Source organism: Balaenoptera physalus (assembly GCF_965194825.1).
Source record: "Balaenoptera physalus genome assembly, chromosome: 7".
NCBI classification, from domain to species: Eukaryota; Metazoa; Chordata; class Mammalia; order Artiodactyla; family Balaenopteridae; genus Balaenoptera; species Balaenoptera physalus.
In genome coordinates this window covers 5,062,419-5,090,038 of record NC_138886.1, presented here as the reverse complement: position 1 = coordinate 5,090,038, position 27,620 = coordinate 5,062,419, and the positions used below count along the sequence as shown (strand labels likewise).

General features: G+C 58.4%; 2 protein-coding genes across 11 annotated transcripts; one reads left to right on the top strand and one right to left on the bottom strand.

The window, feature by feature from the left end:
• Window positions 1–183: 183 nt before the first annotated feature.
• Window positions 184–16,441, top strand: POMT1 (protein O-mannosyltransferase 1). Of its 10 annotated transcripts, none has more exons than XM_082468133.1 (20): window positions 1,046–1,210; window positions 1,939–2,090; window positions 3,146–3,252; window positions 3,426–3,476; window positions 4,036–4,182; window positions 4,966–5,077; window positions 5,437–5,502; window positions 5,588–5,681; window positions 5,824–5,979; window positions 6,778–6,908; window positions 7,239–7,334; window positions 8,433–8,525; window positions 10,046–10,142; window positions 11,554–11,646; window positions 11,870–11,990; window positions 12,315–12,412; window positions 12,988–13,101; window positions 13,817–13,943; window positions 14,760–14,937; window positions 15,606–16,441. In XM_082468133.1, the coding sequence occupies exons 2-20, from the start codon at window positions 1,969–1,971 to the stop codon at window positions 15,778–15,780; spliced, it is 2,178 nt and encodes a 725-aa protein (XP_082324259.1). In that variant the 5' UTR covers window positions 1,046–1,210; window positions 1,939–1,968; the 3' UTR covers window positions 15,781–16,441. The 10 variants fall into 10 exon arrangements, 9 of the variants coding, with proteins under 9 accessions (XP_082324264.1, XP_082324263.1, XP_082324256.1 ...); XM_082468132.1 differs by having other exon boundaries at window positions 1,181–1,315; XM_082468138.1 differs by lacking the exons at window positions 1,046–1,210; window positions 1,939–2,090 and adding an exon at window positions 184–458.
• On the bottom strand, window positions 16,432–24,152 carry UCK1 (uridine-cytidine kinase 1). Its single transcript, XM_082468222.1, has 8 exons — window positions 22,489–24,152; window positions 22,012–22,397; window positions 21,483–21,642; window positions 20,489–20,585; window positions 20,196–20,338; window positions 20,011–20,105; window positions 18,222–18,270; window positions 16,432–17,715 (listed from the first exon to the last, which is right to left on the bottom strand). Exons 2-8 carry the CDS (start codon window positions 22,318–22,320, stop codon window positions 17,534–17,536), a joined length of 1,035 nt encoding a protein of 344 aa, XP_082324348.1. The 5' UTR covers window positions 22,321–22,397; window positions 22,489–24,152; the 3' UTR covers window positions 16,432–17,533.
• Between the last annotated feature and the right edge of the window lie 3,468 nt (window positions 24,153–27,620).

Genomic DNA, 27,620 nt, shown 5'->3' with positions numbered 1-27,620 from the left:
AAAACGTGGGTTGTAAACAGTAGCTACGTCGTGGGGTAGTGTGGATGCACAGAGGTCATGGGCAGCATCCAGCCCAGTGCCTGGTCCCAGGTAAGAATGTAGGAAACTTATAAATTATGCCCGAGTAAATTTAACACTTTCCGAAAGGAAACCCCGCCGGCTGATTCCGTCTGAGCCTCTCCACTGTGGAAGCAGGGGACCCAGGTAGGGCGCGGCCTGCAGCTCTCAGGGCCACACCCACCCCCTGGACTCCCTGCTCCTGGGGACCGGCGACCCACAGACCTCCAGGGGCCTGACCGCGAAGGAGCCCGAGGGCCCGCAGGATGGAGGCTCTGGATCCTCAAGACCAGACGGCCCCTGCTTTCGTATGAAAGACCACAGGCTGAGAGCCCGGGCCCAGGACGCCCTCCGGCCGCAGGCACGGGTGAGCCCGCGCTCCCTCCCTCTCCACAACGCGGGTAAGTCAGAGTCACCTGCACTGCGCTAATGCTGGGTGACGGCCATGGGAAAACAGGAAAGAACCATAATTCCAGTTATTAAACCTGCAGTACCCTTCTGTCCAGGAGTATTAACTCCAGGGGAGGAAGAAGGGGTGGGGCTGGGCAGCAGAGTTGCCTTCGCGCCGGTTAATCGTCCGGGTCACTCCCTTGACCTGGGGCCGTGTCCCGCTGCAGAGCAGGCTTGGCCGGGCCGCGCGGGCCGGAGAGTGGGGGGCACCGCCGGGGCGGGGGGTGGACCCTGCCCGCCTCCACCTGCGCGCGCGTCCGCGCCACACTGAGCGAAATGCCCATACGGTCCCACTGTGTCGTCTTAAAAAGGCAGCCGTGTGTCTAGTGTGCCCAGGAACCCCGGATTGCCCAGCCGTGAACCACAGACTGCAGACGGTCCTCTGCATAACCTTCGCGTCCGGGTCTGGGCTCGCCCAGTGCGCAAGCGCGCCGCTCTCTCCCAGTGCGCACGCACGCTGCACCCCCGGCGGCCTCGCAGGCGCGGCGAATCGAGCGTCGAGCGGGCTAGTGGGCGGCGAAGAGTGCCGAGCGGCCTCGTCCCCAACGGTCGGCGCCCCAGGCCCTGGCCCTCAGGCGTCCGAGGCGTGGCCCGGCACGGGGAGCGGCTGTGAGGGGACTGGAAGAAACGCGAGTGCGTTTGGGGCGCCGGGGACCAGAGCCCAGGCGGAAGCGGGAGAGTCAGTGTGGAACGCGCGTGCGCGGTCTGTGGGGCACTGGGGCCGGGGGCGGCCGGTCTTGCCTGACCCGGGGAAGGGGGCGCCCGAGGCAGGCGTGCCCGGGGAAAGAAGGGCGGCGCCCAGGAGCAGGTGAAACCTTCGGGAAAGATAGCGGCCTGCGGGAGAGAAAGGGGAGTGCCGGGAAGAGGAGTGGGGGCCTCCCAGGGCAGACAGGGTCTCTGGAGAGAAGGGGGTGCTCAGGGCAGATGTAGCTGCAGGGAGAGACGCGGGCCTCCACGGTAGATGTAGCCTTGAAGATAGAAGGGGACCGCCGAAGGCCAGATGCAGCTTTGATGCGAGAAAGGCGGTGCCCAAGGCAGATGCAACCTTAAGAAAAGTGGAGCTTCGGGGAGCAAACGGGGTGCCCAGTGCAGATGCGCCCTCGGGGTGAGAAAGCGGGCGCCCCGGGGACGGTGCTGGCTCGCGGCGGGAGGGGAGGGGAGGGAGGATCTTGGCGCAGATGTGGAGGCTCTGAGCCTCAAGGGGTGAAGGTCACCGCGCTGTGAGCTGGCCGCACTGCCCGGGTGGGGAGGGGCCAGGAGGCCGTCTCACTGACCGGAAGTGCCCAGCAGGTGTTGGTGGAGTGAGTGAATATTCAGTCCTCAGCTTCCCACCTCGGTTGACCGCTGGTGAAAGCAGGGTCCTGTCACAGCCTCTTTCGAGCCGTCGGGGGCCACCTGTGTTCTGATGACAACTCTTCCCTGCGTTTCCAGGGCATCCTCCCCGGCCCGCTTTTCTACAAGATGTTGGGATTTTTGCAGCGCCCTGTGGTGGTGACAGCTGACATCAACTTGAATGTCGTGGCTCTGACCGCGGTGGGGTTGCTGAGCCGACTCTGGCAGCTTTCCTATCCAAGGGCCGTGGTGTAAGCCAAGCAACTCCATTCTGGGTGCATCGGAAGGAACTGTAATTTGTTCAGTGCGTTGGTGACAGGAAGTGCCTTTTTGAACAGCGTAAATGGGAGAGTAAAATTCCGGGCTTCCTGGTGATGGGTGTCTTTGGCAGTTAGAGGAGAGACCAGCTTGTCCCCAGGACAGCCCCTGCAGAGGCCACCTGTTTGGTCTTGCTCCGTAGGTCAGTAGTGGGTGCAGTAGCCTTGGGTGGGCGGAAGATTGAGGCATTTGGAAGTGAGTCCTCCCTGATACTAGAGTGTGTTCTTTGTCGTAATGGGAAATGATTGCTGTTATTGTTAAAGGGCTGTTCATTATCTGATTAACACGTGTTCCTTTTCACTTAGCTTTTTATTATGGCAAATGTCAAACAGATACAAATATACAGAGAATGGTATATTCATCACCCAGCTCATAGCCAACCCCTTCCCTGCAGTGGATTTTTTTGAAGCACATCATAAACACTGTGTCTCATTTATAAACAATTCAGTATCTATCTCTAAAAGATCAGGATTCTTAAAAATCACGTGACCACAGTAGCATCATCACCCCTGACAAGTTGCCAGCGGTTCCTTAATGTCAGCGAAAGTCCCTGATTGAAAGAGGTTTGTTGCGGCCGGCGCCTGCGTGCCTCCCTTTTACACCTGTTTTGTCGGGTCACCAGGCCTGATTCCGACTCTTAGCTGCAGGCACGCTGGTGGACAGGCAGCTTAGCTTTGCGTTCAGGAGGCCTTTTGGAGACTGGCTCACGGTACACCCTAAACCCAAACGTAGGGAGAGAAATAGAACCTGTGTCAGGAAAGCCTCCTGAATGCCCAACTTTTGTGGGGTGTTTCCCTTCCTGTCCTTATGGATGTGTGACGATGCACACGTGTCTTCATATTCGGGGACGCCGTGTAGTTGGGGCAAAAGTTTGACCTTTGCTGGTCACTCTCCAAAGTCATTTGGAGACACAGGTGTACATTTATCCTCATGCCTTTTGTGTACGGTTAAGGTTTCTAGTTGACTATAACGTGGGTTTGCTTTGCAGTTTTGATGAAGTATATTATGGGCAGTACATCTCTTTTTACATGAAGCGGATCTTCTTTTTGGATGGCAGTGGACCACCGTTTGGCCACATGCTGCTGGCCTTGGGAGGTAGGATTCATTAGTAAGAGAGGTGGCCCTTTAACACTTCTAGGTGAAATTTCTTCAGGGCAGAAGCGGTGTCTTATTCTTTCTTTATTATTGTTCCCCTGTTGACTGCCGCGGTTTGGTGCTTCAGAAATATTTACTGAACAGGATAGTTACTGATTAATCTTCTGTTTTAGGTTATTTAGGAGGATTCGATGGTAACTTTTTGTGGAACAGAATTGGAGCAGGTAAAATATCATCTTCGTCTCCCTTATTAACTTGCATGTATTAGAATGGAGAGGTCGTAGCTTTCATAGGGATTAACAACTATGGTTTATTCATCTGAAGCCAAGGTATGATAAACGTTTGGGTACAAGGGAAAGGTTTTCAGAAAGCCCGGTAAATTCCGTAGTGTTTCGTTACCGTAAGTATCTTATCCCTGGTTCTTGGTGCGCATAGCACGCTCGCCACGTGTGGCGTCTGGTTGCCGTTATCTATTGTACGTATAAATGTTATGTGTTGCCACAGCGTTTTTGGACACAGATGGGGTAAACTTATAAGGAAGGATTAGCTCATCTCAGAGTCCTCGGCATCACTCCCGTACTTACTGAGAACTGGCCCTTGACCACACGGAGCTTCTTTCAGAGCCTCTGCCCGTGGCCTGCACACTCCGTCCCTGATGGGGCCCCCAGCCTTGCAGACTTGCGTCGTAGTCTGTGAGCGTGGCAGTCTGTGTGAAAAGACACTGCAGTGTAGGGAGATGGTGTGGGCACAGTGCTCTCAGCCCCGCTGTGGTTGCTCTTCCAGAATACAGCACCAACGTGCCCGTGTGGTCCCTGCGCCTACTGCCGGCCCTTGCAGGGGCCCTGTCGGTGCCCATGGCCTACCAGATCGTGTGGGAGCTCGGCTTCTCTCACTGTGCCGCCGTGGGGGCCGCTCTGCTGATTCTGATCGGTAAGGCCTGGTGGGGCACAGGGAAGATCCCAGCGCCGGCCCTTGTTTGTGTCTGTGCGGCCCCGGAGGGCTCAGGGTTTAGTAGACGTGCCCCCTGCAGTGTCTGCTGCTCGCAGGACGGAAGGACACACATCCAGTGTGTCCAGATTGGACTCTGGGAGTCACCCCGCTCCCAGGCCGGGGGATTGTGGAGCTGTGTGTGCAGACTGTGACGTCATGGAGGTGCAGCCGTGTGTAGCGGGCCTGCCCCAAACGACACTCCTACGCGCGCCTGCCGTGAGCACCTCCCCCTGCAGCCAAGTCTGTCCTTGAATGAGAAGCTCCCCCATACTCCCACCTCCCAGGCCTTGACCAGTGGAGATGGACTCAGGAATTAGTCGGTATTCCTCAGAAGGGATCTCTTGGCCCAGGTCTATGAACAAATGACATTAAGTCAGATGAAAATAAAAAGAATTCATGTCTGCTGAGTGACGACCCTAACTGGGCCCCTGTGCCCACAGAGTGTTAGAACGTCCAGGCGGCCTGTGGAATCTGTATTTCTTTTCTCAGACGAGGAAAACGAAGGCTCAGGAAGGGCAGTGACTTCCCCAGAGTCCCCCAGGTCTCGGGAGGCTTGATTCACACCTCAGAATTGGCCTTCGTGGTTCCGGGGCGTGTCCCCTTCCAGCCACCCCGAGCCCGAACTTGCCACCCTCACGCTCTGGGACGTTTGACAAGGGCCCTCTCTGGTGGACGTTTGCCCTCGCTGCCCAACACCTGACGCCCGTGTCATTTCCCCGACAGAGAACTCTCTGATCACTCAGTCAAGGCTGATGCTTTTGGAATCAGTGTTGATATTTTTCAATCTGTTGGCCGTGCTGTCTTACCTGAAGTTCTCCAACTCCCAGAAACACAGGTATGGAAAATGGGACGTGCTCTTCCTAGTTACTAAGAAAGAGGAGTCCGGGGGGTGGTCAACCTGAGCAGGTCTGATACCTTGCCACGCAGGGGAGCTGCCCCAGGCACCTCGACTGGCTCTTGGCTGACTTTATAAATAATCCTCATCTTTCTATAACTCAAACTAACTGGAAAAATGTTCTGGCCAAAGAGGAAAATTCTATCAGGACTGGCTGCTCTCTGGGGAGACGAGGAGTCATTTCCTTGCACCTGGAGCTCGGTGCAGCGAGCTGACCCCGAGATCTCTGAGGAGGGCACCTTCTCTGGCCTTTGGGAGACATTCTGATCTCCCAGCTGGGCGTCTGTGCTTTGCTCCAGGCCCTTCTCTCCGAGCTGGTGGTTTTGGTTGATGCTGACGGGTGTGGCCTGCTCCTGTGCCGTCGGGTGAGTTTGCTCCACGGGTCTGGGGCAGCAGCCGTGTCCTCCGTGCGTGTCTCGTCTTAACTTTCTCCCTATTGTGTCCCTTCAGCACCAAGTATGTGGGTGTGTTCACATACCTACTGGTGCTCGGGGTTGCCGCTGCCCACGCCTGGCACCTGATAGGAGACCAGACGCTGTCAAACGTAGGTGCTGACGTCCTGGGCAGGGCGAGGCTGGCCCTGGGGGGTCGGGGGGCAGGGAGCGCTTGCTGACAGGCCTCGGAGGGGGACAGGCCTGGGCCCGCCTTCCCCAAAGCGGGGGTGACGTCCCCTCCGTCTCTGGCAGGTCCATGTGCTCTGTCACCTGCTGGCCCGAGCGGTGGCCCTGTTGGTCATCCCGGTCCTCGTGTACCTGCTGTTCTTCTATGTCCACCTGCTGCTGCTCTGCCGCTCCGGGCCCCACGACCAGATCATGTCCAGTGCTTTCCAGGCCAGCTTGGAGGTAAAAATGACGCCCAGCCATCCTAGAAAGAAGGCCACACTAGACTCGGAGTTTTCTTACGAAACACCACCAAGTGGGCCTTAGAGGAAAAGCCAAATCGAGAAGTGAGGGATCACTTCACTACTACTACACGAATTCTGAACATGCTGACGGTGTAGGAGGGAACGAGGGGTCCGCTCTCTGCAGTGTGACCTGCTGGGCAGGTGCCAGGCTGCACAGGACAAACGCGACTCTGGCATTCGCTCAAGTAACTTTGCAAAAATAATAAAATGCTCCAATTGCGGTGTCAGCAATGTAGACTCTGAAGTCGGACAGACCTGCTCTTAAGGGCCAGCTCTGCCGACAGCCAGTTCTGTGTGTCTGGGCAAATCTCTTCACTCACCCAAATCCCAGAGTTAGACGGACATAATTGCTCTTATCACGGGATGCCTGTAAGAAATAAATAAGGACGAATGGGGGGAATTCCCTGGTGGTCCAGTGGTTAGGACTTGGCGCTTTCACTGCTGGGGCCCGGGTTCAACCCCTAGTCGGAGAGCCGAGATCCAGCAAGCCGCTAGGACGAGCGGGGAGGGGCTAGGTAAGCTCCTGGCCCAGGGCAGCCTCCAGTCGGTGGTCATACAGCGTAACATGTCAGGATTATATCACATGCAGTCATAGCTAATTGTGAGATACAGTGATAACTGCCCCCACCCGGAATACACCCCAGCTGGAGGAGGGGCTGTCAGAGGGGCTGGCGTAGGTGTCACGCTCTCGCTTTCTCTCTCCCTCTCACCGGCCACCCCTTTGCTCCTGTCTCAGGGGGGGCTGGCGCGGATCACGCAAGGGCAGCCCCTGGAGGTGGCCTACGGTTCCCAGGTCACTCTGAAGAACGTCTTTGGCCAACCCGTGCCCTGCTGGCTTCATTCCCACCAGAGCACCTACCCCATGATGTAAGGAAAGTGACTTTTTAATTCGAAGGTTATGACGTGTTTTGTTTTTTCACATTTTTGCTGTTACCAACTCTCACTTTATGTGAGTAAGTTTGCGAGACAAAAAAGAAACTGAGCTCTCAGATCCTGATTATCGACGAGACTCGTTATTTCTGCGTGTAAAACCACTAGAGGGACTGGCGCTGCCTGGGCTCACATCTTCAGCCCCGCTGGGACACGAATGGATCCGGACAGCTCGCTGGGTGGCATCTGTAGGGACCTTGGTGGGGGGGGAGGGGGAGGCCGCGGGCCCCTTGGTGCCCCACCCGCAGATGCACCCTCTTCTTGCAGATACGAGAATGGCCGTGGCAGCTCCCACCAGCAGCAGGTGACCTGCTACCCCTTCAAGGATGTCAACAACTGGTGGATTGTAAAGGACCCCGGGAGGTGAGTACAGGTCCGGGGACGCCTCGCCTCAGTCCCGGCCTCCTCTCTGTCCATGCTCCGTCCGCGAAGCCTTGGGACCGGCTCTGTGCCGGGCAGCCCGCGGTCCAGGACTTAGGGGCCCAGCATCTCCTCTGGGTGTTTCCAGGCGTGTCCCGACTCTCCCCCACCCCGTGGTCTGCCCCCACTCGCCACCGCCCTGCAGACGCCCGTCTCCCTGCCGTCATCCCCACCTCCAGTCCCAGCCAGTCCTGTTGGTTCTGCCGTCAGGGTGTCCATCTCCCCCATCTGTCTTTTTCCACGCCTGCCTCCCCCACACCCCACAGCCCCCCAGGTGTCAGGTCAGGCTCCTGCTCAAACCCCTCCCTGAGCTCCGAGCTCCACGGCCCTTAGAACGGATCCAGTCCCCGACTGGTCTGCAGGGCCGCGCCCTCCGGCTCCAGCCCCGCTCCCCTCGCAGCGCTCACCCTGCCCCGCATTTCTGCAGGAAGGCAGGCTCCTGCCGCAGGCTCTGCACCGCTGTCCCCGCAGCCTGGAAGGGTCCCACCGGGGCCCTCTTACCCAGCACCTGAAAGTCAGCTCCTCTGGGACGCTGCCTGGCCGCCTCCCAGGCCCCCCGCCTTCCCCCCTGTCAGCATCCCGTTGGCTTCCGCGTGTCCGCTGTCCGGCTGCCCACACGTTTGCTCCCTGGTTCCCACTCAGTGCAGTAACTTGAGGGTGGTGGCCACGTCCGTCTGGCTCCACCAGATGCTCAGCTCCCAGCCGCGGGGCAGGGTCTGATAGGCCCTTGGTCCACTTTCACTGAGCGAACGTGGAGCCACAGTCTCTGTTAGAAGGATTTCGGGGCAGGTGCGGGCATTCGTAGCAAGTACGGCGCACCTGTGGTCAGTGTGAAGGTGGCTACTAGTGGCGCCACGCCAGGAAGCTTGGAAAGTGACCTGAGGTCTCAGAAGAGAGTTAAATAAAACGTACGTGCTGTGTTTTCACACGTGTTCACCTCGTACAAGGAACCCGGTGACCGGGCGGCTGTGCGATTCCACGTTGCCCGAGCGAGAACCGGGGCCCCTGCCGCCCCGTGAGCGCAGCCGCACTTTCTTCCAGGCACCAGCTGGTGGTGAACAACCCCCCGAGGCCCGTGCGGCACGGCGACATCGTGCAGCTGGTGCACGGCATGACCACCCGCCTCCTCAACACGTGAGTCCCCTCCTCTGTTCAGAGCAAAGCGTGACCGCTGCTGTGCGTCACCGCCTCTGGCCTGGCTCTGCCCTCGATGTTGGGGGGCAGGGGACCCCTAGTGGTGGTCGCAGGGTAGGGGGAGAGCCTTAGTGATCTGAGTGGGACGGCAGCCTCTCACCCATCCTGCAGGGGGGGCCGGGGTGACGAGGAGAGTCCTGCCTGGAATGAAGTGTGGGCGCCCTTGCAGATGGGGGACCCGCGGAAAGGAGAAGTGAGTCCAGGAAGGATCTCAGCTGGGGGATGGAGTCAGGAACCCTCCCTGGCTTGACCTCTGGGCAGCCTCCGCATATTGACGGGCCCAGGCCGCCTCTGCTCTCCTTCCACCCAGCCTCTCGGGTCCTCTCGTGGGTCTCAGTGACCCCACACTCGCGCCCCAGCCCCGGCCTCCCCGCTGGGTGCCTGGGCTCTCTGCCTCCCCTTCTGCTTCCCGGGGAAGGAGCCGGTTGCTCAGTCCTCATCCTCTTCCGCCACCCCTGTAGTCGCTGTGTCGGGAAATCCACGAAGGTCGCTTCCTTCTCTCTGCACTCCCAGCCCCGCCCAGGCCACGTTCCCTTTGTCCTGTGATGCTGGGAACCCCCCTGCCTGCCCCCTTCTGCACACGGCGGCCACGGCTCCCTCTGAAAAACACACAATCTACTCACTGACCTCACGTCTCTGCGGAGGTCCCTCCAGCGACTCCCAGTGTGACTGTCACACTCAGAATCACACCCCACCCCTCCCCTGGCTGCAGGCCCCCCGGTACCTGGCCCCGTGACTCCAGTCACCCTGGCCCCCCACTACCCCCAGAATGACCACATGCCGCCCCCCTGAGGCCTTCACTTGCTCCGTCTGCCTGGAATGTTCTTCAACTCAGATCCCCCCACGCACACACCCCACCCCGTGGCCCAGTCACTCACTTTATTCAGGTGTCAGCTGAGATGTCCCCGCAGCAAAAGCGTTGCTGTGTGCTGTGCCTGCCCTGGTTGGGTGTCATTCGTAGCACTCACAGGGCCTGCGCTCGTGACTGACTTCCTGCTCGCTTCAGGGTCCCCAGGTCCTCTGCGGGGCCTCGCGCAGAGTCTGGTGAAGCGCGGTTTCCTAGTGCGTGGGCGAGGGGAGCTGGGATTTCTGGGCGTGTTGTCCTCCGACAGTAGTCGTGGTGCCCCAGCCATTTCCGAGCCCTGACCTCAGGTTGCTGCCGGCTGGCCGGGTGAGCTCCAAGGCTCAGCTCGTCCTCTGAAAGGGGGATGACAGGCCCCACGGTTTAGATGGGTGTCTGCCAGATTCCCCCAGAGATGTGATGACTGCAGAGTCTCTGCCCTGTCGTGTTTGATTTATCGCCCAGCTCCTAGGTGCTGCATCCTTGGAGTGGCAACCGTGGTGCTTGAAGGCTGAGCTGGCTTTGTTTCCTGAAAAGCGGTTTTTTTCCCGTAAAAGCCCAGTGAGCGCCTTTCAGAGGAGCTCGGGAAGCCCCTCGGCAGCGCTGTTTGGTTTTCCAGGCACGACGTCGCGGCCCCCCTGAGCCCTCACTCCCAGGAGGTGTCCTGCTACATCGACTACAACGTCTCCATGCCCGCACAGAACCTCTGGAGGCTGGTGAGCGTAACCCCAGCGACCATGCGCGCCGGCAGCACAGCCCGTTCCAAGCCGCCCCTTAGGACAAGCGACTGCCTGTTCTACGGAAAGGGGGAATTGGGTAGTGTTCTTCTATCAGAGGAAGGAGCTTATGGTATGATGGATGGGTGGGCACTCCGTATGGGGCTCACGTGGTGCTGCTGGCAGAAGGTCCCTCCCACTGTTTGGCCTCCAAACCAGCGCCCTGAGCACACTGGGAGCCTCTTTTGTCAACCCTCACCCGGGATTAAGAAGGGTTTCCCTTGGGACAGGCAGGGCCATCTGGGGGTTGATTCCTGGCACTGCCTTCCTGGGCCCTGGGCCTGTGGTCAGGCAGTGTCCTGGGCAACGTGGCAGGAGGAAGGTTCTGTCACTGGGCCGTTGGACCATCTGAAGTCAGGGACACGCGTGAGAAGCGCAGCGGCGGTGCAGTGGCTGCACTGGGCTAACCTCCGGGGGAGCAGGGCTCCCCTTCAGCCGCCACGGGCTGCACGCCTGTAGCACCGGCCCCCCGCTGGGTTCTCGATGGTGTGAGGCCAGGCGCTGCTGGCCCTCAGCGAAGCCAGGGGCCGGGGAGGCCGCCTCTGTCTTTGTGCACGGCGGGGCCTGGCGCTCTGCGCTGCACGCAGCTGTCTGTGCAGCTGCCTCTGTCCCCTCCCCCAGTGCTCCTCTGACATGAGTTGTTGCACCAGCTCCTTATCACCAGGGTTCTCCTGAAGGCCCCTCCCACTCCCCTTGCTGCTAAGGCCCATTGCCGATCCTTTCCTGCTCCTCAGCCCCTCTGGTGGCACTTTGAGCCCCACACGCCCCCGTTTCCAGGAACTGAAGCTCCAGGAACAGGCAGAGAGGACGGCTGACCGGAGGGTGAGGCCCGGCCCGGCCTCCTCGTCCTGTCCGCACTTAGCCCCTCGGGTTCTTTCTTGTCAGTAGCTACATGACCTCCCGGGGTTGTCGCCAGGCTCCAGTAAGTTAAATACGGCAGCGCCAAGCTCTTCAGATGTTAGTTTTCTATTACCCAGTGTCAGGAGTACCCTCTAAGGGCATCTTTTCAGGGACAGTCTCTGACCTTCCTTTGCACCATCTTTGCGCGCCATCAGGCGTTGCAGAAGCTCAAGGGTGAGCATCTGTCTTTAAGTCCCCACTGAGAAGGCTGCCCCGTGCAGTCTCTGGAGGAGGGCAGTGTCCCCCTCCCCCTGACCGCCCCCCTCCAGCACCTTGCACAGGCGTCAGCAATAAAGTTGATGGCACCGTCTGGGATCAGCCGGTGGCTCCCCTTGGGGGACTGTCCCCTCGTATCAGACCAAGTCAGTCTCACTGTGGTGACTGGTCTTCATTTTTACATTTAAGGAAATCTGAAAAAGAGTGAAATAACAGACCAGACCTGCTTTTACAGGACATCGTGAACAGAGAGTCAGACACGGACGTCTGGAAGACCATCTTGTCGGAGGTCCGGTTCATGCACGTGAACACATCAGCCATCCTCAAGGTCAGTGACGCCGCCTCACACGGTCCTGCCAGGTGGGACAGGATGAAGTGTTGCGGGAGTGGTGAGGGCCCTCTGTAACTGCTCAGAACCGAACCCCATCGTGACGCTCCCCAGAGGAGAGCCGGCTGCCCTTGTCAGCTGCTGGCCAAGTGACTGGGGTGGGGCCCCCCGGGCCAGGCGGAGCTGATCCCTCCCTCACACCCTCCCCACTTCGCTTCGCCAGCTGAGCGGGGCGCCCCTCCCAGACTGGGGCTTTCGGCAGCTGGAGGTGGTCGGGGAGAAGCTGTCCCGGGGCTACCACGGGAGCACCGTGTGGAACGTGGAGGAGCACCGCTACGGCAGGAGTGAGCCCCGGCCCCCGATGGAGGGGACCGCATGCGCGCTCCAGGCTCCACTGCAGACCCTCTCCCTCCCCCTCCCCCTGTAGCTGAAGCGGTGATAGGACTCGGGGTGGGGGCAGGTGTCCCTGGAAGGCAGGGCAAGCCGAGCTTTCTGACTCGAAAGATGCTGAGCGGGTGGGTGGACCGTGTACGGTGGGGAAAACCACGTGGAGTGGCGCAGCCTGACTGAGTCCCGGCGGGTTGTCAGAAAAGCAGCTGGCAGCTGCCACTGGGAGCTCCCTGACCTGGTTCTGCTCGTGTCTTCTGGGTTCCGGCCGTGCCTGCCAGGCCAGGAGCAGAAGGAGAGGGAGCTGGAGCTGCGCTCCCCTGCGCAGATGGACGCCAGCAGGAACCTCAGCTTCATGGCCAGATTCTCAGAGCTGCAGGTGACGGGCGGCTGGAGGGCTGGGCGACCTTGCGCACCGGGTGCTGGCTCCTCGCCAGGGAAGGCACTGCAGTCTGTAGATCTCCCACCTGCCCACTGTCAGCCTTTAAACTGGGACCTGACTCGGCAGGGAGGGAGCATTTCCCTCTGTCCAGTCTAAGTGACATGCCTGGCACTGTCGGTCCCCTGCCTCCTGGCTGTCCTGCCTTGTGGCTTTGCCGGCAGGAACAGTCAGGAGCCAAGGAGACTGCGCAGCAGAGTGGCACTGCACACAGGTCAGGGCAGAACAGGCCACGGTCAACACGGTGCAGCCCCAGAGAACTCAGGGTCCCAAATCTAAAAGCACCCTTAGTGCCCAGTCCCGTCCCTTAAACAGACGAGGCGACCGGAGCCCAGGGGTAGGCGCCTCCTGGGCTCATCAGCCCGGTGCGCTGCCTCTGTGGCATGATCCAAATGAACTTGAGATCGGACGCCCACGTGAGAGGGGCAGCAGTTTACTCTGCCCCCTGGCAGATCCCTGAGCGATGAAGGCGGCTGGCTGTCCGTGTGACTCCCAGCGGCCTCTGCTTTCCGCAGTGGCGGATGCTGACGGTGAGAAGCGATGATTCCGAACACAAATACAGCTCCACGCCGCTGGACTGGGTCACGCTAGACACCAGCATCGCCTACTGGCTGCACCCCAGGACCAGTGTAAGCGGAGCGTCTGTGCGGCAGAGCTGCCCCGTGCCTGAGAGTTCTGTGATGTTAAGAGCAGCCATTGCATCCGACCAAGTCCCAGCCTTCCTGCGCTTCCCTAACGAAAGCCTGGGACTTGTTTTTAGTGCTCTGGCAGCTCGAGGCCAGAGCTCCCCTGAGATGCCAAGGAGTCGGGTCCTAGCTTGTCCACAGGTGGAGGGAAACCAGGCTTGGTGGCTGTGGTGGGAGCGCCTGGCTCCCCTTCTCTGGCAGACGTGGTTTTTAAAATAGCCCTGCTTGATTTCCCGCATGGCACGTGGCGTCTGGGCCGGTCAGTGCTCTGTTGCCCTGTACATCGTCTCTCTTCACCTGGGAGAGCAAACGCAGCACGTAGCGGGTGCCCAGTAATTACCCGCTGAGGGGGGGTATGTGCTCAAGATGCTCGCCGTCTTCCTCCCCCCCGGAAGTGGGGGGCCACGGCTCGCTGAGAAGCGGGGTCTGAGATGAGCGGGTCCTCAGTGCCCTGCAACTCTGCATCAGCCCCCCTGGGAGCAGCTCTGCTGTCAGAAGAGTGTCCCGTCTACTTCCGGTTCTCAGTTTCAGCTTACAGAGCTGAGAACCTTCACACGTCCGTCCCGGCAGCGAGGGCGGAGGGAGTGGTGGGTGCCTGTGTCTGCTCTGGGCTGTGGCGTCTTGGCTGAGGTGACAGGGTCTCTCTGTGCGCCCGCAGGCACAGATCCACCTGCTCGGAAACATCGTGATCTGGGCCTCGGCCAGCCTTGCCACCCTGGTGTACGCCCTGCTCTTCGTCTGGTACCTGCTCAGACGCCGAAGAAGAGTCTGCGACCTCCCTGAGGGTCTGTGCAGCCACCCACACGTGTTTCACGCCCCCTCCTTCTGGTTCTGACGGGAGCTCCTTGTGCTTCGGGTGTCAGCCCGGCCGCACCAGCAAGCAGGGCCTTGAGGCCACCTCTTTGTTTCTGCCTCGAGGGAACTTCTGTCTCTTCCCCAGAGACAGAATGTTGCAGTCCAGTCCCCGCATCGCCTTCAAGGCTTCTCCGGGGATGTGCAGGTGTCAGGCAGGAATTGCTTCCTGACCCCAGGACACTCTGGAAGTGGCTGATGGGACAGAGGCACCAGCGGGCACTTAGTCAGGGGTGGTGGTTTGCAAGGACAGAGACCCCTTCAAACCATCCTGAAACAGGAAAGGAGCAAACACCCAGGGCAGGGCAGGGCCCCGAAGGCCATCAGGAGCAGGGAGGCGCCTTCTCTGGGCTCAGCTCCGAGCTGGTCATTCTCTCCACCGACTCCCGGCTCTCCTGGGCGGGTGCACGGGTCCAGCCCCTCCACTGCTCCCTGAGGAGTGAGACCCAGCTCGGAATCTCCGGGTGAGCCAAGGCCAGCGGGGAGTCGGGAATAAGCTGGGCCTGGCCCCCAGGAAGCTGGCATTTCTCAGGAAGGGGACGGTAGTACCAGCAGGAAGCTACAGGAGGTTCTTAGGACACGGTCTGTCCTTCCTCCAGAAATGTGGGAAGGCTGGGAGGGGACAGAGAGAAATCAGGAGCTGGAGCTCGCGTGTACTTTGCGGATGAGGAGGCCAGCCTGCGGGACCGCTGGGAGCTTCCCAGCTGGAGCCGTCGGCAGCGCTGGCTCGAGATGACCTTTTCCCGCAGATTGCTGGCTGCGCTGGGCGCTGGCCGGGGCTCTGTGCGCCGGGGGCTGGGCCGTGAACTACGTGCCCTTCTTCTTGATGGAGAAGACGCTGTTCCTCTACCACTACTTGCCGGCGCTCGCCTTCCAGATCCTCCTGCTTCCTGTGGTCTTGGAGCACGTCAGCGGCCGCCTGTGCAGGTACCGGGCCCTGGCAGCCACGCCCCCTGGGGTCCGGGTCCAGGGGGGTCTTGAATGGCGATTCCAGTGTGATGCAGATGGGGTTAGGGTCACAAAAGAGGCACAGGCGAGGCTCTACAGGGGTTCAGGGGATGAAGCTAACTGAGGCTGGTGGGAGAGGAAGGTGGCTGAGGTGTGTGGGAAATGGGGAAGGCCCTTTGGGCCTGGAGAACACCAGGAGCAAAGAAAAGGAAGGGGAAACATGGGGCGTGTCCCGGAGCAGCCAGTGGTTAGTGGCCGGATTGCGTGGTGCACGGCAGAGATAAACCAGGAAGCTTTGTAAACCGGAGCGAGTTCTGTAGGCCAGGGCGGAGGGCGGCCCTCTCTCTTTGGTCCCCAGGAGCCTGGTAGTACGTCAGGAGGGCTGCGCTGTGCTCACGGGGGGCTCGGGGGCAGTACTCTGGCACCCGACCTTAGATGGAGAAGCTGGAATTCTGGAAGCAGAGCGAGTGAGGAGGGCGGGGCTTAGTGCCTCGGGCAGGACGTGGTGAGGGCTGGTGGTCAGGCAGGGCGTGCCCGGAGGAAGGAGGGGCCGGGGTAGGTGACCACGTGGGCGACGGATGCCCAGAGGACGTCGTGGTGGGGAGGGGCCGGCCTCCCCACGCCCGTGCTCTGCCCTGGGCCGGCAGGTCCCAGCTCCAGAGGAGCTTCTTCGGCGCGCTGGTCGTGGCGTGGTTTGCCTCTGCCTGTCATGTGTCCAACACGCTGCGCCCGCTAACCTACGGGGACAGGTCACTCTCACCCAGCGAACTCAAGGCCCTTCGCTGGAAAGACAGCTGGGATATCCTGATCCGGAAGTACTAGCAGGACACGGACACAGTGACGGACGGCAGGGCCGGGTCAGGACAAAGTAGAACCGTCTTTTATTATGAGCATGTTTACTTCTGACAACGCAGAGTGGCTCTGAGCTTGGTGGAGACTCAGGCTCGGCAGCGATTCTGTTCTGGTTTCGTTGTTGAAACAGTCCTCTGATGAGCACCTCGTTTTGAGCGAAGTCTGTTTTTCCCGGACCGTAAAGAACAACGCCCTCCATGTCTGCTGACTCCTGAGAGCCCCGTGAGCTAGCTGAGTGTGCAGTGGCTGGCACGGGGCTCCTGTTGGCCTGGATGACGGCAGGGAGGGGCCGGTTCGGGTCGAAGCAGACGAGGCCCCGATCTCGCTGTCAGAGGCTGGTGGTGGGCTTTGGCTGACCGGCCCGCTGACCTGCTGACCCAGCGAGGCCGTGGGGAATCACCCTCATGGTTCAGTGGCACACGAGCTACTGGAACGCTGGCCTGAGGAGGTTGTGGAAGGCTGGCCGTTCCTCCTCACCATCGCTGACTCTTTAACCGCTGCCCAGAGAGCCTGCTGAGAGGTGCGTGAGCGACTAGCCCCTTCAACCGTCAAGGTTTGTGTCATCCATACCTCTCCTTGTCCTGATTTTGCCTTTTCTTAATGTAATTAAAAAGGGGCAAATTGACATTCATATTTGGTATTTATTGGATCTCTCCGAAAGGGCACAATAAGTTTGACAAAACTTTCACAGTCATCAGAAATCAGCCACCGTGCTCAGCTGAGCTCAACTGATGTCTCTGTGTAACTACAGTTAGAACTCGACAGCTGGTGGCTTTTACAGAAACAGCCACGTGGGAGGGAGGACAAACGAGGACAAGACCATGACTGTTGGTGAGGCGCGGACGCTGCGTGAGCACAGGGGACTGGCCACCCTTGGCCCGCGGCATCTGCTCACGCCTCTCTGGTCCACACACGCCTTGACTGTAGGTGACGTGCCCTTGACCTGGCCGAGGGCGACACCAGGAAAGACCTGTCCAGACAGCAGCCTGGGCTCAGGGGCCCAGAGTAGGACTGCATGAGGACACTGTGCCCGCCAGAAGGCAGACCCCCAAGCAGGCAGACTCAGGCTGGGCAAGTGGGGGCCCCGCCTGTGTGTTTGGTGCTGGTTACGGAAAAGCTTGCTCCCCAGGGCTCCCTCCTGGCTCTGCCTTCAGAGCACAGGCTGGAAGGAAGGAAGCCTCTCTATGGCCCCTCGTGTACCAGGTCAGCGTGTACCAGGTCAGCGTGTACCAGGAGCACGACCCTGCTGGTGGGTCACGAAATTGGGTTACTAGGTCACAGCGAGCATGGTGTCAGGAGACAGACTACAACAGAAAACATGTGGTTGTATAACACATAAAAAGGAAGAGTGTTACCTCTTCACACTTCTCAGTTACACGTGTGTGAACCAGATCATACTAGTCTCTCTTGCTGTGGGTTCACCGTCAAAATCACAGCGTCCGGGCTATTTCTTCAACGTTCCCCAAAATATGTGACTTGCTCACCACACGTTCTGTGGCGTTTCTCAGTAACTAAAGAGACCTTTAAGCCTCTGTAATGCGAGGAAGCGGGTGGAAAGGTCAGGGCTGCCTGCAGACATCCTGTCAGACCCAGTCTGAGTAACTCGCCCAGGTTTCCCGAATTAGCGAGGGACGCCTGGACTCCAGCACCACCCCGGCCACGGTTGTGTGTTCAGGGGCGGGAGGGCATCTCCGGACCCGCCGGGAGCTGAGCACTCCACTCCTCAGTGGGGCCTGCTGCTGGACTCCAGGTGCGACCGTTTGCCAGAGGTCAGCACCCTGGGGTGGTCTCCCGGCTCAGGAAACGTCCTCTTGTAGCTGCGCCCGTTAGACCCTCCGCGATGCCACTTGCAGATGTCGCCGTTGAGGATGTCCTGGATGTGCTGCACGATAAGGTTGATGGCCACTGTAGCAGAGACAGACAGAGCTGGGTCAGCTGCCCCACTCTCCATCGCGACACGCCGGGAGGGCTGCCTGCCCAGCGCCAACCTGGCGTTACTGGTGAAGCACACGGTTTTCCTCCCTGAGGCATCTGTGTGGCGCTGAGTCTCAGCAGACAGACAAGTGCACGCTGGGGCCTGAGCACAGTAAAACCTACCTGGCTCGGTCGCGAGGGTTTCTGTTAACTAACCCTGGTTAAGATGCCTTCTGCTAACGACTGACTCCCTGTCACTTTTCCATATATTTTTTTTTCCCACCAGCTTCCCTGAGATATAATTGACATAATGCATTGTGTCAGTTTAAGGTGTACAACGTGTTAAATGTTTTTCTAAGTGCATTTGAAACCTGTGCCACAGATGTACACAGACAGGCCTCACGCGCTGGGGGTGTCTCAGTAACCACGACAGGATGGGCAGTGCCTGCGTCACGGTCCTGGGAGGAGAGGGGTCAGCCGGCAGGCCTGGTCCTTACCCATATTGTCAACCCCTCGAGGGATTATCACATCAGCATACTTCTTTGTCTGCAAGGCGAGAAAAGGAACGTCTCGTAAGGATCTGTCCCCCAGATGATTTCAGCTTGCTTGGGGCTAGATGCAGGGAAGCAAGCCCAGGCCCGTCATGGAAGATGGGGGGGCAGGGATTCGAGGTATTTGTCAACCAGGTGAGAGACGGTGACCCCAGAAGTGAGGGAAGGTGAGCTGAGGCAGCCGAGGAAGAAACAGTGCTCGTCTCCCGGCGTCTCTGAGATGCTGGTCTCTCATGAGCACTGCTGTAGGGGCCAGTTCTCTGTGCTGACCGCCTGGTTCTCTGGGCCGAGTGAAGTGGGGCACCCTCCCACTACACACAGGGTTCTTGACCCAGTGACAGCAGGGCTGCGCTGCACGCAAGGACCTGCTCCCCTTCCTTCCCCGCCCCTCATCTGCTCCCACGCCGAGGAACTCACTCCCTGTTGGGCGCCCCGTGGCACCACCGAGGAGGGACCCCCAACCAGATGCTGCTGAGGGGGCCGAATCTGAAGCAGCGGAGGGAGGCAAGGGAGGAAACGGTCTGGGCCAAGAGACAGACCTGCAGACCGCTGAGTGTAGCCAGCATGTGGATTTGGGCCAAGGAGGCCTGTCACACAGATTAGCCACGGGGGCGGGCGGGACCAAGTCCTCGGGCAGCTGTGTCTGCAGGCAGTGGAGACCCACGGGAGACGTGAGCGTGAGAGGGCCAGGGCTGCCTCCCATGGGGCTGTGGACAGTGGGCTACGGGGGGCAGGAGGGGTGGAGCCCAGCAAAGAGCTGAGAAAGGTCTTCCCTTCGGGGACGCGGGGGACACGGCCAGCTTAGTCAACTCCCTGTGTGGCTACCGGTAAAGGGGAGGGAGAGATGGAGGCTCCGGCCCAGGGCGGTTCTGCTTCCACCCAGGGGCACCCAGTCACATTTGGAATCCAGAGTTTTACAGTAAACGACCTACTTTGCCAAATGTCTTTCTGTAAATAAGAGAGACTGCAAAGCAGTCAATTTACTTTTCTGATCACTTTCCAGAGACTTCAGAGAACATGAATGTAAAATAAAAAATGTTTTCTTGAAATAGCAGAAACAGAACTCCTTCGTCCTGTTTATCTAAAGCAGGAATCCTGGTTCTAATTCCTTTGTGCCTTGTTTTTCCCTTTAAGAAGCAAAATATCGTTCAATTCCCCTTTAAATCCTTACGCAAGTCCTATCTAGTGACAGTGAAGACTGTGAGATGGAGGAAGAGACAGATGGCCACAAACAGTGAATTCCTCCTCTATAGGCCAGCTGGACCTTCCAGTGCCAGCCAAAGGCAGCCCAGAGAAACACACGGCATGGATGAAGTTTCTAAGCACCTACTGTGTGCCAGACACCACTTTGGCAGCCAACAGACAAAAATCCCTGCCCCTGCGGAGCCCACCGTTCTAAGGCGGGGGAAGGAAATGCACAGTGTGGGTCAGGGGAGAAGCAGCGCCCTGGAGAAATGCAGACAGAGAGGCCAGGAGGGAGGCGGTGCCGGTGCCAGGGGTGAAGCCTGGTGGGGGGGGGCCGGGGAGGAGGAGGCAGTGGGGAAGGGGTGACGGGAAGAACAGAGGACACATTCACAGCTGAGAACGGCTCCTCGGGAACGTGGGTACAAGGAGCTAATTCTCCATTTATACAGCAGACCACGTCCCTCCACGGCTTGGCTCTCACAGAATGGGGCACCGGGGGTCCTTCTGAAAAGGGAGAAAGGGAGATCCCCAAGCAAGCGGAAGGCGGTACCGGCAGGCAGAACTCCTCGAAGGCCGGCTTGACGAAGGTGGTGTACTGCGTCAGGATCTGCTCCAGGTCCCGGCCGCGGTGCACGTCCCGGAGAACTGTGGCGACAGGAGCAGGGTGGGGACCTTCAGACCCCCGGGACCCGGGGCCGGGCTGGCCAGGGGCAGCGAGGCCCGCGTCCGCCTTACCTCTTCGCGACAGCCTGACGTCAGAGTCGGTGTCCACAAAGAGTCGCAGATGGAACATGTCCCGGATCTCCTGGCTGTAGAAGACCAGGATGCCCTCGAACAGGACCACATCTGCGGGGTAGACCACCGTGGTCTCTGCTAACCTGCAGGGTGCGACCAGGAAGGGGCCCTGCCGTCAGCTTCAGTCCCCAGGGGTGGACTCCGTGCTGGGGACAGATCCTGGTGGCGGGGGAGGGGGGGTCCTCACCAGCCCCCAGCGCACAGCCCTCTCCTCCCAGGAGCCACCTGCTCACCTTGAGTGGGTCACAAAATCATAGATTGGGACCTCGACTGTTTTGCCCTCCACAATGTTTTTCAGAGTCCTGTGCATCAAATCGTTATCAAAAGCATCTGCAGGGATGGAACAAAAGGCAAGACAAGCCCGTGTCCTGGTGCTGGGGACTGCAGGGAACTCGCTCTGCCTTGGGGTCAGCACAGCTGGGTGCTGGTGCTACCAATGACCCTAAGCAACAGCTGTACAGTTTACGTTTGCAGGGCCCTCTGCAAACCACAGAATGGACCTGTCCTCGCTGCCCTCGGGCAGTGCCACCACCCAGGGATCGGCCAGCCCTGGGAGGTAGGTGGACTAGGCGTCTGCTTCTCTCTATTTCTGGGAAATAACACAGACTGACGCCTCTCGGACCTTCTTCCCATGCGCCCCCTGGGAAGGAATGACGGTGGGAGCCAGCCACTGGGTGGGATCTTCTCGTAGCAGCAGGGAGGGGCAGCCTCGCTGTTCCCCCTCACCCACCCCGTCTCCACCTGTTCCCTGGCCCCCGACCGGACCAGGGAACGGAGCTTCAAGGCCTCTGGTTCTTGTTTACCCACTGCTTCCACTGCTGGCCTCTCGAGGACTCTGCCCCAGGGCAGGTGGCGGAATGAAAGGCCACAGTGGACGCGGTCTGTGCAGAGGATCCTTAACGTGGGAAGATGCATGGCTTTCTCCGTGACCATAGTCGTGGCAGAGCGGTGGTCCTGAAGGCCCTTCTGAGGCGCAGACTCCCTGACTGGCTCCAGGGGAGCCTGGAGCTCCGGCAGGGCCACCCAGGGCCCAGAGAGCACGGGAAAGATGCTCCACCGCGGAGCGTGATTTCATGGAACCGCTTAGGTCTCTCCCTATCCAGGTCCAACCCTGGACCCAGTCTCCATGGAACCGCTTAGGTCTCTCCCTATCCAGGTCCAACCCTGGACCCAGTCTCCATGGTCTGCCCTCCTCCCCCACTCCCTCCCCACCCTCAGGGTCTCCACCTGGATGGTCGAAATTGTACTGTCCCTTCAAGGCCTTGGCCTTCTGTTCTGTGGTCAGAACCTTATAGAACCTGTCTTGGCTCAGGATGACCAACTTCCGCTGCCGGTGGTCTACTTCATTCTGTCCCAGCAGCTCCATGATCTTCTCGCACACAGTTGACTGGAAACACACAAACAGGATCCCCGCCTGGAGACGCTCCCCCTGACCCACGAGCTCCGAGGGGCTGCCAGGCCGGCCAGTGACGGGTGGGGCTGCGCTTGGCGGGAAGACCTCGGGGCACTGGCAGGGGCAGCGCCGACCTGGAGGCCACGAGAGGCCAGGCCAGCGGGAGGCTTGCGGGGGGCCCCGAGGTCCAGCGCCCCGCTCCCCGCCTGCGCCCCGGCCTAAGCTTGGGCAGCCGTGGCCGCAGCCCACGCCCGGGACGGGGCACCTCGGCAGCCAGAGGCTGGGGTCTCTCTCTGGACGGAGGCCGGAGTCCCAGGGGGCCGGGTTGACACTCAGGCCCCGCCGCGCCGCCCAGCCCCTTACCTTGCCGCTCGCGGTACCGCCGCTCACCCCGATCAAGAAGGGCCGCTGGTGAGGACGGTCGGCCTCGTGCGCGGCGCCCTCGCAGTCGCCGCCTACAGCCGAAGCCATCTCCAGCGCCGCTCGCCCGCATCGGCTTCCTAGCTCACGCAGCCTCCCCCAAACCTGCCGGCCCGCCCCCGCGCAAAGATCGGAGACGCCCCCCACGGAGCCCCACTTCCGGGAGGCGCGCGGCGCGGTGGGAGCGGGGCTGCGGGCGCGCGCGGGGCACCGCGAGAGTTGTAGTCCCTCGCGTCCGAGGGCGCCGCGCATGCGTGGGCGGGGCCGATGCTCCGGGAGGCTGCGGAGGCAGCTGGACCGGCTGCGGCGACGCCCGGTTTTTGTTTTTGCTGCAAAGGACAGAAGCAACTCAATATCGCTACTGGCTGCAGGAGTCTCCAGACGCCGGGCGGCCTCCGGGAAGGTTCCCTCCAGCCACACCTCCGCTGCCTGGGGCCGTCGGAATGATCCCCCGGGACTGCAGGGCCGGGGTGGGAACGTGGGCCAGCGCCCGCACCGGCAAGTCAGACTACTGAGTCCTGTGACCCGGGTCGGAAGTTAGAACGGGTTCTGCCTCCTCGCGTGCGGTCACCCCGAGAGTGTGCTGTCGCCTATGCACCTGCCCCTCGTGCTCCGCCCCTGCCTCCACCTCCCGGCTCCGACGCCTCTTGCCTGGGCACAACCTTAGCGCCGCCTCGGCTCACCCCCACTCCAGCCCAGCCTCCACGCTGGCCACCCGAGTTTCCTGACACTGCCCTGATCGTGTCACCCACCCACTCCCCCGCTAGAGCCTTCAGTGCTGCCTCCAGCACAAGTTCCTGGCCTCCTCAACCTTCCCAGTACGTGGTGGGCAGAAGTCATGGAATGACTTTTTAGACTCAGCACTAGACAGGCTGTGAGCCAAGAAGACAGAGACCCTGTCTGCTGGATTCCACCTGTACCCCCAGTACCTGGCACAGAGAAGGCAAACACCAGCCTGTTCCAACCTATGTTTCCCCAAGGCATCAAGTCTCTCTTTGCAGGTCTAGCGCCTAATGCATTGTGAGCACTCCATGAACATTTGATGACGTTGACATATGATGCAGGAGAGACTAGTGTGCAGACATCAGGCGGAGTCACTGTTTATGTAACTTCAGAGGCCTTAACCCACCTCAGGAAGGGTTACAGGACGGTTTTTCTGATCGGGGGGAGAGGGTACAAGGGAACTTGGGCCTCCTGAGTCCTGTGGACCTGGACAGAGGGAAGCTGAGGAAGGAGCGGCTGGATGGGCATGAGAAAGCCACCCCCTACCTGAAAGGAACTTACACAGAAGCTCAAAACAGGGAGGGCCATTCACATGTTCACCACGGGGGAGGCAAAGTTTAGGCACTTGGCTCTGGGTTTAGAGTTGGGTTCAAACCTTGCGTCTGCCGAGTGACCTCGGGCAGTGATGTGGTCATGGTGTTTCCTTACTTCCCAGGTGTTATGGGGGAAGTGTTATGACTTAGGGAAATTAACATGTGTGAGTGGAGCTTGAGGAATCTGATGGCGGGCAGAGGTTCAACAACAGACCACAAGAGAAACTGAAGTAGAGAAGTTTATTACTCACAGGTCTTGGAGGAGGTACAAGGCATGCCTCAAGGGGCCACACAGGAGGTCAAGGCAGAGTGCAGACAGAGAGGCAGGCCCTGGGGCATATTCCTTTATCAGGGTCTGTGGGTGGAGTGCTTTGGGCTTCCCAGGCTAGGGCTGGATTGGTTAATTCAAGCCGAAAGAGTGGGGTTTTGGTAAGGTCCACGGGGGTCTTATCTCAGGGGTGGATAAGGCATACAGGCAGGGGAGACTGCTGATCACAGGAGCATACTTTGGCTGGTGGCTCCACAGGCTGCTGTCTAGGGCGTGCGTGTGTATGAAGGGACCTACTGTCAGTCTGAGGCCTCTGCAGGCCGCTTAGCCAAACAGACTGGATGCCAGGGCAGCAGTACCATGGAGTAGCTTAGCTAAACTCTCAACAGGGAAATACCACGGTGAGGCTTCCATGCCAGAAGGCACACAAAGGGCCTGGTGTAAGGCCTGGCCCAGAGCGGGTGCGGGGTGCCTGTTAAGTGTTTTCTTCATTTGTGTATTTGTCTATTTGGCATCCATGCCTCACGGGGCCAATTATATTAACTATATTTTCTTATTTTCTGTATTCTTTTCTTTTTTAATGCTGACACTTTTTTATGGGGGTGGGCCGTGCCACGCAGCTTACGGGATCTCAGTTCCCCCACCAGGGATTGAACCCTGGCCCTTGGCAGTGAAAGCGCGGAGTCCTAACCACTGGACCACCAGGGAATTCCCGTTATTTTTTGTATTCTTGATGCTCTGGCATCTGGGGGCTTCCCCCCCAAGGCTAGCCACTTCTTGGGGATAGCAAAGGGAGCCCATCTTTCCCATGCGCACCAGCCAATCCCCAACCCCCTCTCATCTAACCCTACACGCTCCCACCAGGCCCCAGGCCCAGACACCCTCCTAGACCCTTCACTCCACCCTAGGCCTGTCTATGACTCTTCCCACCATCCCTTCCCCAAGGATGCTCCAGCCCCTCCCCAGCTGGACCAGGCAAGCCCCTGTCAGTGTTCTCTGCAGCCCCGGAAAGCATGGAACACAGCTGCAATTATGTAGCAGATTCTGCAATCATGGGCTTGATGTTTGTCCCTAGAGCTGAGCCCTATGAGGGCAGGGCGGTGGCAGGCTTGTGCTGCCGAATCTCTCTGCCACGCACAGGAAACACCTGTCGTTGCTGAATGAGCAATGGGGTTGAGACTCATAGGTTTGGCTTTCTCAGAACCAGGTGAGGCAGAACGCTGGGATTCTCGGCTCCCATCTTTACCATCCCCCCACCAGGTCAAGTTCACAGGAGCACAGGAAACACAGCTTTCCAACATGGCCCTCCTCCCCCAATCCCCTTAGCCAGCCCCACCACCTGCAAAAATGTCAGTTCATTCCCCTCAGGTTTTTAAGCTTTTGTTTGAACACAAGCTGGCGCTCAGCACTTAAAGAGTTGACCAGGTGTCCGTCGTTTTAAGAGTATTTATTGCCATTTTCCCAATCACAGGTGTAACCCATGCTCATTGCAGAAAATGCATACGCACAAACACACACACAAATAAAACTAAAATCAGCCATAACCCCTCACCCAGGGAAAACCGTGGTTTTGTATTCTGGTGTTTGCTTTTCTGGTCTGATATGGCCATGACTAGATAGTGCAAAGTTAAACAAGGTTTGGTCACATATCTTGAATAGCAGTAAAGCCTCACACAGTCCGTCAAAAGGGCAGAAATAGCAGGAGTAAACCCACGAGTCACCAAAGTGGCAATTAGTAAAAGTCGATTGTGCAAAAGACAGTTCTTGAACCAAGAGCTCTCAAAACATGGACTAAGCCTCAGGGTACGTTGTTATAAAGCACCTCGTATAGTGCGGAGGCAGTGACTGTTTATTCTTCACCATGATTGGTTATAATATTAGGATTTTCTTAAATGATAGGGAATTGGTTACCTCATACCAATTTCGGGAAACAGTTTCAGTTGTGCTTATGATTTCCGGAGGGAGAAGGAAGGAATGACCCCAGTCAAGTTACTCTTGCAAAATAAGCTAAATTAAACTTTATGTGCACAGGTAAACTGTCACCGAAACAAACCGGGGTCTGTTTGCCTGCGCACAGCAAAGCCAATCTACTGACACTGGGTCGTGGTGAAGGAAAATACAGCATTTACTGCAGGCGCCAAGCAAGGAGTCCGGGACAGCTAGTGCTTAAAAGGCCCAAACTCTCCACTGGCTTTCAGGGAAGGTTTTTAAAGCAGGGTGAGGGAGGGGGGCTGTGGGGTGTGGGATCAACTGGTGGACATTCTTCTGATGGGTTGGTGGTGAGGTCATCAGGAGTCAACATCATCAGCCTTCTGGTTCCAACCGGTCTGGGGTCTACGTGCTTGTGGGCAGCATGCAGTTAACTTCTTCCACCTGGTCAGGGTTTCAGTATCTGCAAAACAGCTCAAAGGACGTGGCTCAGAATATTAACTGTAGCCCTTGAGGAGGAACTAAAGGTCCTTGACTTTGTTTAATGGCTAAACTATTATTTTGTTCTGCTTGACTGTTTTCCTTTCTGCATTTTCTCACTTCTCTGATTAAATTTGCTTTTTGGAACTTGGGGAAGGCCTAGGAAGCTAACGTTTTTCTACAGCCAAGACGCAGGTGGAGGACATGGCGGGGTTAGGGTCGGGGGGGGGGTCTTCTTTGGGAAGGCCCTGTAGGGTCCTGCTCGGTTACAAAATTGGTTTTGTCTGCTCAGGCAACTTTCAAGGCTGGTCTTCGTTTGTTTTTTATTTTAACAAACCCATTTTCCTGATGGGGAAATTGAGGAGCAGAGAGATTACATGGCTCGCCCAAGGCTTGCGGCTGCAAATGGACCTCCAGTCAAGATAGCTGAGCTGGCGTGTTTGCACAGATACAAGCTCCAGACACGGAGGAGTACATCATCGTCCCGTTCCAAGACAAGAAAGGTAAATACGGTATCCAGGCCCTTGAGAGAAGAAGGTCCTCGTTGCCGAGTGCCCATAAAGGAGCCGGGAGCAGATTGTGCCGTGGGTGGGGCGGGAGTCAAAGCCACAGCCCCATGCACAGCAGCAGGGTTCTGGAACTGGCCCTCTGCATTCCGCGGGAGCCTGAAAGGGTCTGTGCTTCTGTGAAACTGAAGCAAACTGCTACCCCAATGGCTCTGAGTAGAGTCCTCTCCCAGAAAGTGGAACGCTGGGCCTGACAGCACGTGGGCCACCTACGTGGTGCAGAAACCCCAAGTGGAGAAATAAAAGATGGTCCACAGCCAGTGACTTCCTTAGAAGCCACCACAGAAGCTACCTGCCTCATACACCAGGGCACACGTGCGGTACACACAGGGTGCCTTTAGAAGTCAACTCCTGCCGACCATGAAATCGTGATGCTGCTGAAGGCCACGAGGAAACCCCCCTACTGTGCAGCAGTCAGCAGGTGTGGCAAATGGGCCGAATCGCACCTAAGAGACTACAGTGATTTGAAAAGGATTTAAAACCAGGTCTATAAAAGTGTTTGAAAACATGGCAACTAAATGCAACACATAATCCTGGACTGGATTCTGTCCTGGCAAAAAAATGTGCTGGAAAAGGCATTGTTGGCTCATTTGTCCCATTCTTGCAACTTGTCTCTGAGCTTGAAATTATTTTCCAAGAAAAAGTTTTAAAAACCATTTGAAGAGAAAGCACATGGAATAGAGTGCATCACCACAGAAAAGACATTATGAAAAACATGCAGATTTTGAAAGAACCAAATGAAAATTCTAACCGTGAAAAGTAAAGACATCAAGATGTTTTGCAGAGCCCACCCCCCCCAGCTGTGGTTTGTCTGAGGTTTTTCTCTCCTGTGATTGAATTTATGGATTCTTGGAAGGAATATACAACATCAGAGCTTCAAAATACCTGCACCACCTCTGTTTCCTCATGGTTACTTTTCCCATTTGTTTATTTCTGTCTCTTTCAATGAGATTCTTTCTTCCCATCTAAGGCGGATGAACCCGGTCCGTGTTG